The sequence below is a fragment of the Neodiprion virginianus genome, chromosome 2 (assembly GCF_021901495.1).
Source record: "Neodiprion virginianus isolate iyNeoVirg1 chromosome 2, iyNeoVirg1.1, whole genome shotgun sequence".
Taxonomy (NCBI): Eukaryota; Metazoa; Arthropoda; class Insecta; order Hymenoptera; family Diprionidae; genus Neodiprion; species Neodiprion virginianus.
In genome coordinates, this window is record NC_060878.1 from 25,363,925 (window position 1) to 25,379,057 (window position 15,133).

Consider the following 15,133-nt stretch of genomic DNA (forward strand, 5'->3'; position numbering starts at 1 on the left):
TGCTAGATGTAAGCGTTTAGTAATATAAATTTGAAATTTATTCTCAGCACGCTGTCATTGAGTTGTACGCCACTCGTACTTTGAGTTCTCTGTACAAAGAAAACTAGATATTTCATATAACTCGAGACAGTTAGCTATTTCTATCGTCATTACATGTGGCAAGAGTGAGTTAACAGTTAATAAATAAATAATGTAAAGTAATCAATAGAGATAAGTGGAAATAAGATTGAAAAAGAATATAAATTAAGTTAAATCAGAGAATGAAAAAAAAAAAAAAAAAACCATATCAATTAGTCACGTTAACCACCAGAAAAACATCGATTTACATATCATTATATGGATATATAATCTTAAAAACTAGCTGTTCAAAACCTGCGTCATCCTCCTGCAAAAGCTTCAAGGAAAGACAAAAATTGATGAATTATTATTCGACAAAAGATGTTATTCATATTATACTACAAAAACATGTTAGGCCCTGTAAAAAAATTTTTTCATTGTTTTTCTTTGTTTTTTTTTTTTTGTCAATGTACACATACATATGTGAACCAAAAACAAAATGTTATTTCGGCTGAATTCAAAAAATTGTTATCAGCATCCAAAAAAATCCGTGGCTGCGTAATAAACCTGGAAAAAAATTCTAGTGCGGAAAACACCATCGGTGGAGAAAAATTATGATTCTTTTGGTGCAAAAATTTTTTCCAAAAATATAAAATTCCGCCAGCCAAAAAATACGGCCAGTTTTTTTTTTTTTTTTTCACAATTATGAATATTGAGGCGCCAAATATGAAAAAATTGTAAAACGCCCACGATCGACAAAGTGTGGCGAAAAATATAATTTGCATCGTACGTGTACGTGCAAATATACTACGATATGGCCAAAATAAAACTGAAAATAAGAAAAATAAGAGAAAATCAAAAGAAAGTTGAAAACGAATAGTGTTTTGGAGAATTTGAACTTGTTAAAAATACTTTCTTAAAGAATAATAGTTATACGATGGAGGCGTACATGGAAAAATGAAACAGTGAAGAAAAAAAAAATTTTAGTGTATCAACGGATTAACTGACGTAAATAAACCAGGAGTGGTTGATCGATTGAGTAGGAAGAGGTTGAAGAGCGAGAGCGAAATCTGAAATTTAAAATATAATTAATTCGTATTTGGCATATCATTGTATCCCGCACATAAACGCGCAATTTGGAAAAATCGACATTTTTGGCGGGCTTTTATATTTTTGGGTGTTTTATACATATGATTGATGATTTCATGAGGTTATTATATTGATTTTGCAAGTTATGCCATCCGTAAAGTATGGTATTCAAAATATCAAACCGTAGGTTAGTATGCAACCAGTATAAAAAATGCGAACGTTAGAATTTCAACAATTTCAGTCAGCATAAAACGTTACATTCGTTATCTTCACGGGAATGTTTCAAATTTTTTCACTTCGTTTGAAAAGGAGGCAAAAATCGAAAAAACTATTAGTCAGTAATAAAGCTGCATATTTTCGCATAAAGCATTTATTAATCTTCCAAAAGTCAACAATATGTCGATTCGTCAAACGAATACAACAAAAATTTAGAAAGCTTTATGCCATACCTAATTGATGTGATCACCCAACATTGATTCGAATCGATTGTCAGTCGATTGACCGGTTGCGAGTAAGTCATTCGATCGTTTCGAAACCTGACGAGGGAAAATTGTGGACACAATGAGAATTGTATAAGCTAGTGATAACGCAGTTAACGCACCAGATTTTATGTATATTATTTTCCAAACTTCGTGGTAAATTTCCTTAACTTCATTCGAATCGATCGAATCGTTTCTGCGGAATGTTTTTCAAGTAATCATTTTCACAATTACGTATTTAAATATAAGGCCGATTCGACTGTAAATCTGTCGGTACTTATTATCGTGATTATTATACCGAAAGAAACAAACGCAACGTTTTCAAAGTACGTTGAGTGAAGTACAGATATGTTGAACACCAATGTTTGCGGGTGTTTTTCATAGACAAAATCGTACGATTACAGTTACATACCATCTTCGTGAGTGCGGACAGTGGTAGGAAAACTAGGGGGTCCGTCACCAACACTGGTGCCAGCCAAAACCCAAATCCGATACTGAGTCCACTTTTTAAGTTCGTCCATAACGAAGCTAGTTGCGTTGAGTTTGATAACGGAGGCCTCAGAGTCGGATCTCCCGCTTTCCACCGCGAACAGTTTGTAGTAGGCTATTCTTCCGTTTGACCTGTCAGCTGGCGGGGGTTCCCAAGAGACCAAAATTGCTGTCGGGCTGACAGCTTGTCCGGTTACATTGCGGGGCGGAGCGCCAGGGACTGTACAACACTCATTTTTAAGGGAAAACAAAATCGGGATAACGGGGATGCATGGTAGACACTGATCATTTTTGATTCCGAGTTAGTGGTACGTAATGTAGACCTCGTGAAACCGGCATGATAGTATTCTAGTTCAAAAGACGTCTAACCACAAGTTGGAAAGACTTGAGAAGACTCTGGGCGATGTTTATCTACAGAGTCGATAGAAAAAATCTTCCCTGACGGTGACTTTTCATCACCTGACAACAGACCTATGCAAGGTTTCGAATAATCTAGATTCCGATGTCACTTCTGATGGACTTACCTCAGAATGCTGCCAGGGCGGTTACGGTATATTTCAGATATAATCAAATTGTGATAAATCCATTCCCTGATTTCAAAAAGACGGTGCAGTTAAACAAGGGGATTTGACATTGAGTAGAAAAATCATTCTGAGATATTTTTTTTTACGGATTCGCAACATGTTAACATGCAGGTTTTTCTCGATGAAAAACCAGGTTACTTAAACCGTGTCAAAATTTGAAAAATTTGTCAAATGTTTCGATATTGCATTTGACTGTGTACTTTAAGCATGAACAAATGAAGAGAGTACTTCGCGCTCAGATAAAGTTGTATGTACGATGTGTAGGACAGTACAATATACGAGATGTCACATTGTAAAGATAATATTGAAAATACTCAAAAGTTTCAGGATGAGGAAGTGTGCTTTTGACAAGAAGATATTGTGGAGAATTTAGAGTCGGTGATTGGAAATCAGATAGTTAAAAATTCTTCAATTCAAAATGACAAATCTATCGCAATATCCCCATAATGGAAGTATATTTTTCAGGACAAAAACCGATTTATTTCACTAGTTATTTCGTGAATAGGAGTCTTTTGAACCAGTAACTTGTGGTAGACTTGAAAATGCATGTATGTAAAGCAAGTGTTGCCCCATGCAGATGATTAATGACTATTATTGCGGTAAATACTGACTTGCCTTTCGAAAACCTGTGACAAATACTCTTTATCCAAGAATCAACAGTGGCTACCAAAGGTTAATAAAATTTGAAAGTTAATACTAAGGAGAATGAATAAATGAAAATCCTTGAACACTTTGAAGAATATGTCGATTAGAAGTTGCCTAATGGTGAATAACGATTATTCAGTCATCATTTTTAAACGAAAAACCAAGGTAACGAACCTAAATTATAAATTTATTTATAATAAAAAGGTGCCCAAAATGCACACATATATCAATGCAGTGCATAAGTGCAATTTATATATATGTATATACGTATATATATATAAAATGGCATCCAAAAACGTTTTTGCAACACATGCAGTCATTCTCACTCTCCCACACTGATGTTTTTTTTTCTCATTTTTTTTTCTCTTTTTTTCGTCTTTCTCCTTGTCCTCTTTAAGAAAACAATTCCTTTTTAACTCTCATATTTCAATTGGTAGCTATGACATAATTCGTAGCTTAAGCTACTTGCGGGAGCATCTAGCGGGTGCTAAGTACCTCCTACCTGTTGTGCCACTTACAATGCCCAGTTCCTCATCAAAATAAAACCTTGTCGTGGAATTGTCGTTATATTTTGACGAGTAACGGGGCCGGTAAGCTGATCCGGCATTCCTCGCAGCATGTTTCGTTGGTTTTAGGGCTTACCGTACTGTTTGGTGCGAACAGGATAAGGGCTAGTCGTGGCACCTTCACCTCTCTGGCTTCTAGCTGCCAGCCAAACGTAGTAGAGAGTATTCGGGTACAACCCGGTCAGTGTATAAGTTTCACCGATCGGTATTCTTCGATGGTGCTTCTCCTAGGCGCCGGGAAATCACCATGAATAAGTTGCAGTAATTGTAAGATACGGTAATTCGCAAGATTGGAGAAAATGAGAAATCTACCGAGCATCGCCAACTGCGACCCCTCAACATACCTTTGCGTAGGTATCGTTCCAGTAAAGCTCATAGCTAAGAATGTTTTCTCCGCTATGAGCCGGTTTACTCCATTGGAGCGTTACGCTGGTCTCCCCAATTTCAGTCGCTCGCAGCATGTTTGGCTGACTGGGCACGCCTTGTTGTGTTTTCACCTGAACCGGAGTGCTCAGAGGTCCTGGACCGACGCTAGTCAGTGCCTGAACCCTGATCGTATAGATGGTGTGCGGAGTGAGGTCAGAAATAGTAGTCAACTGGTTGTTGTCTACCATTTGGGAGAGCCAGGATGCCATTTGCTGGTTCGAATCCGTCGTGTAGTAGACTTTGTACCCCTGATCGGTATAAGGAAATCGCTCGGTTACTAGACACCGTGTTTGTCACATTGTTCTCCACGGATTTTACATCACGAATAGAAAATACTGTCTCGTTTGAATTGATGGATCGACAATAGCTTCCTATTACAACGAACTCTAGACAAAATGGAAGCTAACGGATGCAGGAAAAAGATAAATGAAGATAAGCGGAGAGGGTAACCACTTCTGAAGTTGGGTGTACACTGATTTCGGACCTTCAGGATTCCGTGTCTTCAGCTGGCTTTACATGACTTCAGAAAATTTCACGTGACTTTACGTGACTCCAACCTACTCTAGGACTTTACGCAATTTCATGTGGTTTTAATTAACTTCACAAAAATTTTTTTTACAGTGTACAGATGACTTCGGGAATGGTAACCCTCTAGAGATAATCAAATTTTTCAAGCATTTTCAGGATAGCTTATCATGTATTAACTATTTTCACTTTGGTTGGGCTTGTGACATTGAAATTCAATAATTTTTTTTTTTTTTTTTAGAGTATAACGATTATTAAACTATTTGAGAGAGGTACTTGTGTGTGATTTGAAACGATTTTTTAATAAAAAAGACTAACCGTTACTTGACCGTTGGGTGTTTCTGGCTCATCCCATTGAATGACCATCGTGCTCGAGCTCAGCGGCCGAACCTGAACGTTGCGGGGTGCGGTTCCCGGTTCTGGAAACACCATGAATTTGACGTGTTATTTTACTCTACATGATACAGTATGGTGGAATCATACGAATTAAAAAATATCAACGACTATGCTCCGGTTAGTAATTGCACAAAAGTGAGAAACAAAACACAAAATGGTAACGCGTGCTTTGTGATAGTTTGTATAATCGAGCCGAGATTTCTATAAAGGATTATAAAAAGTAAATAGACGTCGTATGCATCATATTAAAAACTGTTACTGTTAAAGATCACAAGAACAGTTCTAGATGAAACATTAAAAAAAAAAAAAACACACATTTCGAGCAATAAAACATGTTTTTTTTTTACGTTTTTCTACTGACACACTTAGTACATAGTTACTTACTGGCACCTCCATATGTCGATTCCGCTACGGCAATGGCAAATGCAAAAATATTATCGATTACTACCAGTTCAATGATTTATTAATATTTTTTTTTTTTTTTTCAAGAATTATGAGGTGGTTTTTGGAAGTGTAGAGATTTTCAACGGGTTTGCTTACACACATAAACAGTGAACACACATACTTATTATCGGTAGATTGTGATTACAAAAACATCAAAGTGTTAAGAATTGAGAAAAGTCCAAAATATTGTACACGAACGTTGCTATGCAGCGTTCCTTTCTTTTTCCTTAAGTATTCTCATTCCGTTACTGACAGAAAAGTGAAGAGTTTGACGAGTTTTGTAATGGAAAAAAGCCAACTTCAAAAACAACTTTTTAAAAATACAGCAAAGTGCGACGAATAGGTGACCAGGAGATGAGGGATAGTGAAAATTCTTTCAGACTTACATGGATCAAAGTGTCCAAGGCCAAGCGAGCGGTTCGAGACCATGGACAGCATGAAAAAATGTCAAAGTACCCTCAAAAAATATTACAAAAACATTTCATCATGTTGGTGCAAAAATCTAGCTAGGTGCAAAAACTAAATTTCAAACAATTTACTTTAGAAAAATATTATTTCTCAAATTTCCGACCGTCCGCAATATTTTTTAACGATGACACAGAATCCGAGATGTGAAAATTGACGATGGACCGCGTTATGATACGATGATTATTATCGTTCAAGGCGAATATGCTTTGAGCCGCGATCGTGAATAATGCGCGTTAATCACATCTGCTACTGACGAAAGTAACAATAAAGTTATGTTATCCGGTAATAAAGAGTGCAGCATTAAACAATTTTCCAACAAAAATATTACGCCAACGTGAAGTTTTTTAGTCACTTGAATAACTGACGGATGGATGCCAAGCAGGATATCGATTCGTTTGTTCGAATACACAGTCTTTATACACCCCGACGTTTCCTGGATGTATACACGTATATTGATAATTCATCGCATTCAGTGCGACATGACATAATTAACGTTATTACTCATGCCAATTCCCTAATCGCTATACACATATGCAAACAGGTGTAAAATAAACATGACTCTCATCAAATTTTGTTTTGCGGCTGTCCTATCGCTGTAAATATAAACGTATAGGTCACGGATTATAGGCACTACAGCAGTGGTAGCTGCAGTTAGAGCCTTTGATCGTTGGTGTAGCTCCTTAAAAAACATTAACCGGTAAGACGGATCGATTTTTTCCATCTCAAGGTACACTTCAGCCGTTTATAATCCCGTAAAGGTAACGGAGTACTCTCACGTTGGATGAAACAATAATCGAGGTCTCCGTGTGAAATTGCAAAAATACTTTCGTACGACGTGTCTGAGGTATTTCGTTCGGTGAAAACGAAACTGACCGCGAAATTGCGAACCGGATACATCGAATTAAAAAAGTTAAAGCAAATTTCACGTGAAAATAGCTAAATTCAACATGAATGAAAAGTGATTTTCAAATACCGAATTTACTTCCGGTGAAAAAATCCACCCGCCTTCTTACCGTTTGTTCTCTTCTTAATTCTTACTGCTGAAACGAGCTTTGAACGAAGAATGGTAATTGGTTATAAGAGAGCATCGTGTTAATACTGACTTGTTTCACCCGTTGTAACAATCGCTGGCGCACTGGGGGGACCACGTCCGATGTTATTGACGGCAATGACGATGAGCTCGTACTCTGTGTAGGGGCTGAGACTTCGCACGTGATAGTACATGGTTGTGATTCCGGAAATCTCAGAATAAGCCTGGTTGGCATGCTTGGGTTTATGCTGGATTACGTAGTACTGTAACTCGTCGGGTCCCTTGTAGGACCAAGTCAGTTTAACAGACGTTGCCGTGATGTCAGATACTTGGATATTTTCCGGTGGCACTGGCAGAGCTACGCATAAGATGAGAAACATTCCACAGACGTTATTCGCAAAATTTATATTATACTCGAGAAATGAAAAATTCATCTCAAATGTTGCGGATTGGTGTAACTGTTTCTTGCCAGCTTCTCACAAAGCAAAATCATGGCGGCCTAGTCGAATCATTCTTAGATTAGTCTAGTTATCGTTTAAAGTTGAAGACATGTCGGAAACATTCACAGTTGAAATATTAGGGTACCTACTTGGAATAACTGGTTATAAAAGCATGTTCCTGAACGTGGGATCGGTTCTTGTTTAGACCCAGGAAAAGAAAACTAGTTGCCATTCAAAGTAGTTGAAATGAATTTGCTTCGTTGAAGCATTAGCTCGTCTTATTCCAAAAGCTCAGCAGTTCTGTTAACTCACATTGCACTTTGACCATAGTTCCAGCTTCAATGATTCCCAGATCGCTGGCAGCAATGCAAGTGTAGTTCGAGCTCTCTTGAATATCGGTTAAGTAGAGTACGTTCTTCCCGATAGGCAGGTTGTCCTCGGGTGTCAAATCGGTGGCTGGATCTTTACGCCATTTGACGTATGGCATCGGGGCGCCAAAAGCCACACACGTGATGTTCAAAGACGCGCCGAGAACAACGTCGTTCACCGCAGGCGGAGGTATGGAGAATTGGGGAGATACACGACGAACTGGATAATTGATAAATGTACGGTGTGAATTAATCAAGCACGAATATTGGTATAAGCATGAAGTACACCCTGCAGCCCTGGGTCAGTCGTTCTTCTAACTTACTTTTGACGTAGAGCAGAGTAGACTTGGAGTATTCCGTACCCACAGAATTGTTTGCGACGCATTCGTACTTCCCCTGATCCTCAACTTGAGATCCAGTGATCTGAAGAGCTCCTGAAATCAAGTCACAATATTTAGGTGGCAGCTATTCGTGACAAGACTTTGCTATAGCTGGTACATATTTTTTTCAGGATTCTCCGGTAAAGTAGTAATAGTTTTGCCTATTTTCTTCTTTAACGTTCTCGCAATTTTATCATTACACCAATCGGGTCATCTTCGGTACAAATTTTGTGTTCTGTAATTGCAACTTAATTCTCATTATTATATAATAGTAATTCTATGAGTGAAAAAGAAACCGTGACAATCGGAAGAGATAAATTTTTCGTAATATACTTGCAAGACGGATGTAATATTTAAGGTTTGCGCTACAGTTATTGTTGCATTGATTGGTACTAGGGTATGGAAATAACGAAGCGTGTAAGAACTTGTCAGGGGTTTCACCGAGCTCGTGAAGATTCGGTATTAATCTTTTGAAGAATTGATCTACTCCTGTGGAGATCGAAAAGTGATTACGTTTTTCAAATAAATAAAGGAAAACCTGACTGAATTTGAGTAGGGATTTCATCAGACAATAATGGGTCAGCCTGTACCGGCAGTATTAAAAAGCAAACGACACCGAAAACTTGGGGTTGATGGGTTAGAAGGGATAAAGAAAAAAAAAAAAAAAAGTTGTAGAATGGCGTGGTAAGGCGCTTAAACAGATTACCGCGTTTCAGAAAATGAGGGTGAGTCTTCTTCTCTTTATACTTTTCTTTTTTTTTTTTTCTCTTGTCAAATACTTCATAGCGTTCTCCGCCAAGCGTTCATCGAAATAACTGTCAAGATAACGAGAGCGGAGGAAAAGAATAAAGAAAAAAGCAAGAGGGGGGGAAAAAAATACATAGTAAGAGCTAATGATGGGATTAGGTTGAAATGTCGAGTTATTAACGCTCTTCGAAATTTCGTGTTTTATCGCAGCGACCAAGGGACCAAGCGTTCGAGGGGATACCGAGGATGGAGTTGATTAAATTACTTTGGCTCGTCTCCGCGACGTGGAAAAGTGAAACATAAATTAAAAAATAAGAATCGCGCAAGGTTTCATATCGATCCCCGGGGGGACGAAGCAGCAAAAAATATCCTCTTTTCGGCTCGATGCCTGCGTTCATACGCTGTATACATAGATATTGTTATCTCGCAATATTTTCCTATCTGTCAACGGTGGGGGTATATAATTATAATCTTGGTTAAACCAGCACCGTTACCAGCCTCCCCCGGCCGCTCACCCCCTGGGCGACCCTTCGCGTGTTTCGTCATTAATTATTTATGACGTACAACGGCAGCTTACTAATTGCGACTTAATTATTTCTCTAATTAGAATATAATGGTTGTGTTTCGCGAAGAAAAGAGTCATTACATTAGTACCAAGTCACGGCAAATTATACCGGTCGTCTACCATAACGTATTCCGATCCGCAATGATAGTGACTTTGTTCGCCCAGTGATGGAGTGCTTGGCTGGTACCGCCCTGCGATACCGCCACTGTGTCGTATCATTTGTAATGGTGTTCGTTGTCAAGGGGCTTGCATATCGCACCTTCGAGTAGGCAACGGTCAACGTCAAGGAGCAGCTATCCGTTTTACAAAAAGAAATTCTATCTATGCATACGTATATGAGGATTTTTTCGTAACATTGGAACAACCTTGCGATGTCTTTACTTCGACGTTGACGTGTATATCTCGAAATATCGAAGTCCACGTATCTGAAACGCGAAAAAGGGCTTAACGGCCCCATTCTATACGCAATTCTGAACAAAAACACTCGAATGCATTTTCGATTGAGGAAGAAATAAAGAAATGGCATTAATTCTACGAATTCACTATTGCGATTTCGTAGAATCCATGCCATTTCTTTATTTCTTCCTCAAATGAGAATGCATTCGAATGTTTTTGTTTAGAATTGCGTATAGAATGCGGCTATTGAGGATTTTTTTACATTTAAAATTTGTGGACTCCAATCCTTGGAGATATATACGACAACGTTGAAATCGACTAGGGTACCTCCTCAACGGTCTTTGCAGGCTGAATTATTATAAACAAAGTTCGGTGTTCTGTGGAGGATGAAAAATCGTTTCGGACCAACTGCATTATTAAACTAAAACCCAATATCCGAGCTGTGAAGATATTTTCAAAGATTGCGGAAATGTTTTTATATTCAACTAACCAAGTTCAACATGGCGGCCGAGATAGGAATCATTGTACGTACCAAGGTGACAACAACAACTGGAAAGCAGAAAAAAGGCAAAACTGATAGTTGAGTTATATTCCTGCCCGTGGATGCTACAGCAGCCGTTCTTGCAAACTTCTGAACGAATATTGAAATGTCTGCCTTGGAAGATTTAATATTACGTAGGCGAACGCAGGGCGCGAGCAGGATGCACGTTCGAGGCACCCTCTTCGTTTTTCCTGTTTCTCTCGTAAGTAAAACACAAATATTCTAATGGAAAATATGTTTACGAATCCGAAAGACGGATGCGGAGGAGGCGGCTCTGTTCGTCTTGTGGATATGGCCAAGAGACAACTGCGGGGAGCGCGGAAAATGGGAGCCATGATCGGAAATACTCTTCGCGGAAGCCTTTGCCGAACCCTTTTCAATGAGCATTCACCATGCAAACGTTCACTACGATACACCGAAGGGTCTCCTCTTAGCGATTAGGTCGAAATCAAAGAAGTCACCAATCGACGTTTCGGCCGACCTTTCCGAACCCTCGTTACAATTTATTTCATGCTCTATAAGGCCAAGCCACTTCACAGGAAAAAGGTAAGATTAGCTCGGGATGACAATTTTTTAGGGACTTTGAAGAAATTCGTAAACGGGGACGATTTTTTTTCACTCGTTGAGAATCGAATGCATTGTCCGTTCCGTTCATTTTATAAATTCTTTCGTATAATTCATCCTCTCGTTGCAACGTTTCTGTTTTTAGAAAATGTATTCCGAAGAAGGAATTTATTGTATTTTCCAAACGGATTTTAAAGTTATAACCTCTTACCATACATGTTTCACCTTATGGGAAGAGAGCGTAACGCTAGTAAAAAGCTGAACAGTAAAATTCAAGTATTAGGTACATGGATAAGCGATAAGTTTTAAGAAATGAGTTTTTTTAACTTTACGTTTGAATTTTCAGGGTTGCCATTAGATGGTAGAAATTTGAATCCGTAAAAACACTGTCAAATTAATATACATTGTAAAAAACTTGAATCATTTTCAAACCAAATATGTACTTGAGTATCATTGGATATGCTCACGAACTTCACGACATTTGACGTTTTAGACGCGAAGTGGCGTTGTCGGAAGCTCGGAGTTTTTGTTAGAAATGTCGCTCAGTTTTTGTAATAAATCAATTTACGGAAGCTGTTTGCGAGATATACCGTTTTGAACGTTGGTCCTATCTTGCTGCCACTTTGATCATTAATTGGTATTTGGTTTGTTTGAATAATACAAAAATGCGTGTACCTACACTGAATGTTCCTACTGTGTAAAAAAATGTTCATTAGGTTCATTGGAATCAGAGTTTGAGACTAGTACCTGATTTCGATTATCGCATTTACTTACTTACTTATTATTTTTAGCACTCAAGAAAAAGTTTGCTAAGCATTTTCAGAAGTGAATGTATGTGAGCACGGATTTCTCGCGAGTTGATTCCAGTCGAACCGCTGAAATGATTCGGCTGTAATTTGGATGGGCCACTGTTCTTATCCCGAAGATGTGCCAATAAGATTGTCGACTCAATCGCAAGCTTGGCAATGAGAATAAAACATAATACAGCGTGTTTCCAAGTAAACGTCGGAGTATGTGGGCTTGCCCAGACCTAAGGGGAATAAAAATCGGTAAAACAGACCTACACGGAAAAAAAAATTCTGTTCGGCGAGCTGTATTCTACAGCTCCAGTAACTATACGCACTCTACGGTCTATCTTGTAGTTACAGCAACTATATATTAGTCAGCTCTGATAGCTGCAAGTTGTTCAGCTCTCACAGCTGAATGGTTTTGCTCTAAGAGCTGTAAGTTGCGCTGTGCTCTGGTGCGTTGACATATTTCATAACCTTCAAATTTCATGAGTATGATTTAAATACAGTTGATAGAGAATTGTTTAAATAGTCCATTCAAATATGTAAATGACACTGAATAAATAATGATAATAATGATGAAAAATAATACTAATAGCAATATAATTGTACTATTTAATAATAAGCGCTGTGAGCGGAGCCGAAAAATTCTGGTCTAGCTCGTCGAACGAAGCTGTTTAGCTGAGAGAGCTGAACAACGTACAGCTATGACAGCTGACTAACAGTCAGTTATACGAACCATGCAGTGCTCTTCCAATAACAGAACGTTTAGTTCGACGAACTGTTTACAAGTAACTATCTAATATTTAGTTCCACGAGCTGAATTTTTTTTTCCGTGTACCGAGTCATCGTCACTTTAGTCAAGTCGAGTCATATAATCGCGATTCCGGAACGCGATCACTGATCACTTAAGCGTACGTTATAAACAGAGAAACAACAACTTGGCCAAATCCGCACAAAGTGAGCAGTTCCAGCTCGTTCGCAAGGACTTTAATCGCGCTACCTACCCATACCGATATTTATTCCCCTAAGTGGTAGGCAGCTCAACATACTGCGGCGTTTATTTGAAAACCTCCCGTTTATGGCAGTCCTCTTCTATGATCATATTGCGATCATGTGAGAATTTATCATCGAGGATTACTGATTGCTGCCCTGACCATGATCTAGTGAAATTGAAAAAATATGAATTTTAATCTGGAGAGTTGAGAAAAGCAGTATTGAAAGCTCGTGGACCCCTTAAGTGTTCTACGAATCGATCTGCAACGGGTTGGTATGTAAATGAGGGAGACTTCAATGGAAGGGCGTCGCCAGACGTCCATCAAAGAGTTAATCGTTCACCCGCCATCAACTTTGTTCCAACGAGCTTTCCCTTTGTCCTTTGCGAAATGAAACTCAAAGGTATTACAGGACGCGCGATCGGTAGGGCCGACTGCCAGCGTTACTCCGCCTTCGTGCGCCTGTAGATATAGTTGTTCGGTATCTCGTCGAACAGGTTTGAAGACAGGGTAGCTGATAAGTGCACCGACATTTTTCTCCCTCTCCACGAGGCCGAGGTGCGGGTAGGTTGCGCCCCCCAAGATAAGACGGGAAGAATCGTCGGGGAGGTTCCACGTCGGGGTGTTGCCGCGTTTGGGTTGGTATACGAAGACGGGATCTAGCCTCGGCAACCACCCCAGGTAACCTATACCGCCCCCGTAGATTACCATCGACGGGGTAACTCACTCGAGCCTCTGCGGCACCGTCATAAGTCAGTCCCTGAGGTACGAGGGGGGGATGCAGGGGCTAATGGCTCGAAGGGAGGGTGGTGGGCCGGCGCCTTGGCGTGCTTGAGCACAGGTGTTAAGCGGCCTTCATCTCTAGGCAGTAGGTACCCTTATAGGGGAGGGGGGGGGGGGATTGTATGCGTGTACCAGAGGCATGAACGAAGGGGTAAGTTGTATCTGGCGCTGTGTTGGCTCTGGGCGTAAGCTTAATGGGTGAAATTTCATGAGCTTTCAGTTTCAGCCCAGTGCCAAATATACGACGTCTTACAACGCGGGCGCGACAAAAATTATGATTCGGTGTCGACATCCACTGGTTAACAGCGTTTGCGTCATTGTTGTACATTTGTTTGGATATCAAGTGTGCGTGATTTCAATTGATGTTCATTGATTTCTGTCTCATCGTGTTATTTCTGTTAATGTTCAATGATTTTCTTATATTCTATAGGTAATTTACAGTTATATATGGGTTTTAAACTAGATCATCACATCATATGACGAATAAATAAGCCGTAAGGATAGTATTTTATGTGGTACTTTTCATCACCATACTAAGCAATCCAATTAGTGTAATTACCATCAAGTATGGTCCAAATCTTATGGCGTTTAAATTTTTATTTCTTCATAACGTCTTTCTTTTATTTCTTATGAAACTCTTCCTTATTGCAGTATTTTATTTGCATCATAGTGATTTTTATAAAATTTTCTATCAATTTTAGACCAAAGCCAATACGTTTTACTTTTAGTTTTACTACTAGATTAGCAAATCTGCAAGTACAGCTGATAATTTTTATCGATCTTTCCGGTACGAGAGGCGCTAACTTCCAACGAAACATGCCAAAAGTTATATCGAATCATTCCTATGTCACTGTGAAATATCGTGCGCATAAAATAAAACGCATGCCAGCCCTCGTAATAGAAAGAAAATAAAACAGGAAAATTAAATAATATACACATGTAGTTTTATAAATTGACAGCAGTGCATACACGTATGAAGAAAGAAAGTTGAATTTGCCAAATCTGGTGATTAAGCATGGCAAAAAGAACGATATGTTAGTTTAAAAAATTCTGGTTTCACTTGATAAAACACATTGTATGTATATATAAATGAAGAAAAAAAAAGAATAAATACACCAAGCGGCGAACATTTGACGTATAGTTAATGCGAGTTCGGGTAGAACACTGTGCGTGTTATCCTGCATGACAATTATTCCTGGCGTTAATATCGGAGCGATCAGCCAACGGAACTCGAAACGTATAACGTATCTGCGTACATATACGTGGGTTCGTTTACAGGCCTAAGTCGTATACGTATAATTTTATCCAAGGGCGTAGGTTCTTTCATCAGATTAGATTGGTAGATACATAGATAGATATAAATTTATT

The 15,133-nt window shown here is 38.9% G+C and overlaps 1 protein-coding gene across 12 annotated transcripts in view; it reads right to left on the reverse strand.

Moving 5' to 3' along the window:
- The window catches only part of LOC124299065 (tyrosine-protein phosphatase Lar), a 471,758-nt gene that overhangs the window by 10,605 nt on the left and 446,020 nt on the right, over positions 1-15,133 (reverse strand). For 4 of the 12 annotated variants that reach the window (XM_046751947.1, XM_046751952.1, XM_046751948.1 and 1 more), the window contains 8 exons: positions 8,330-8,440; positions 7,951-8,226; positions 7,272-7,556; positions 5,641-5,664; positions 5,179-5,279; positions 4,254-4,583; positions 3,986-4,136; positions 2,038-2,334 (listed from right to left, as the gene is read on the reverse strand). In XM_046751947.1, the coding sequence (XP_046607903.1) occupies positions 2,038-2,334; positions 3,986-4,136; positions 4,254-4,583; positions 5,179-5,279; positions 5,641-5,664; positions 7,272-7,556; positions 7,951-8,226; positions 8,330-8,440 (1,575 nt within the window). Of the gene's footprint in view, positions 1-2,037; positions 2,335-3,985; positions 4,137-4,253; positions 4,584-5,178; positions 5,280-5,640; positions 5,665-6,086; positions 7,242-7,271; positions 7,557-7,950; positions 8,227-8,329; positions 8,441-15,133 lie in introns of those variants that run through there. The other 8 variants (XM_046751955.1, XM_046751954.1, XM_046751953.1 and 5 more) reach the window with 5 other exon arrangements.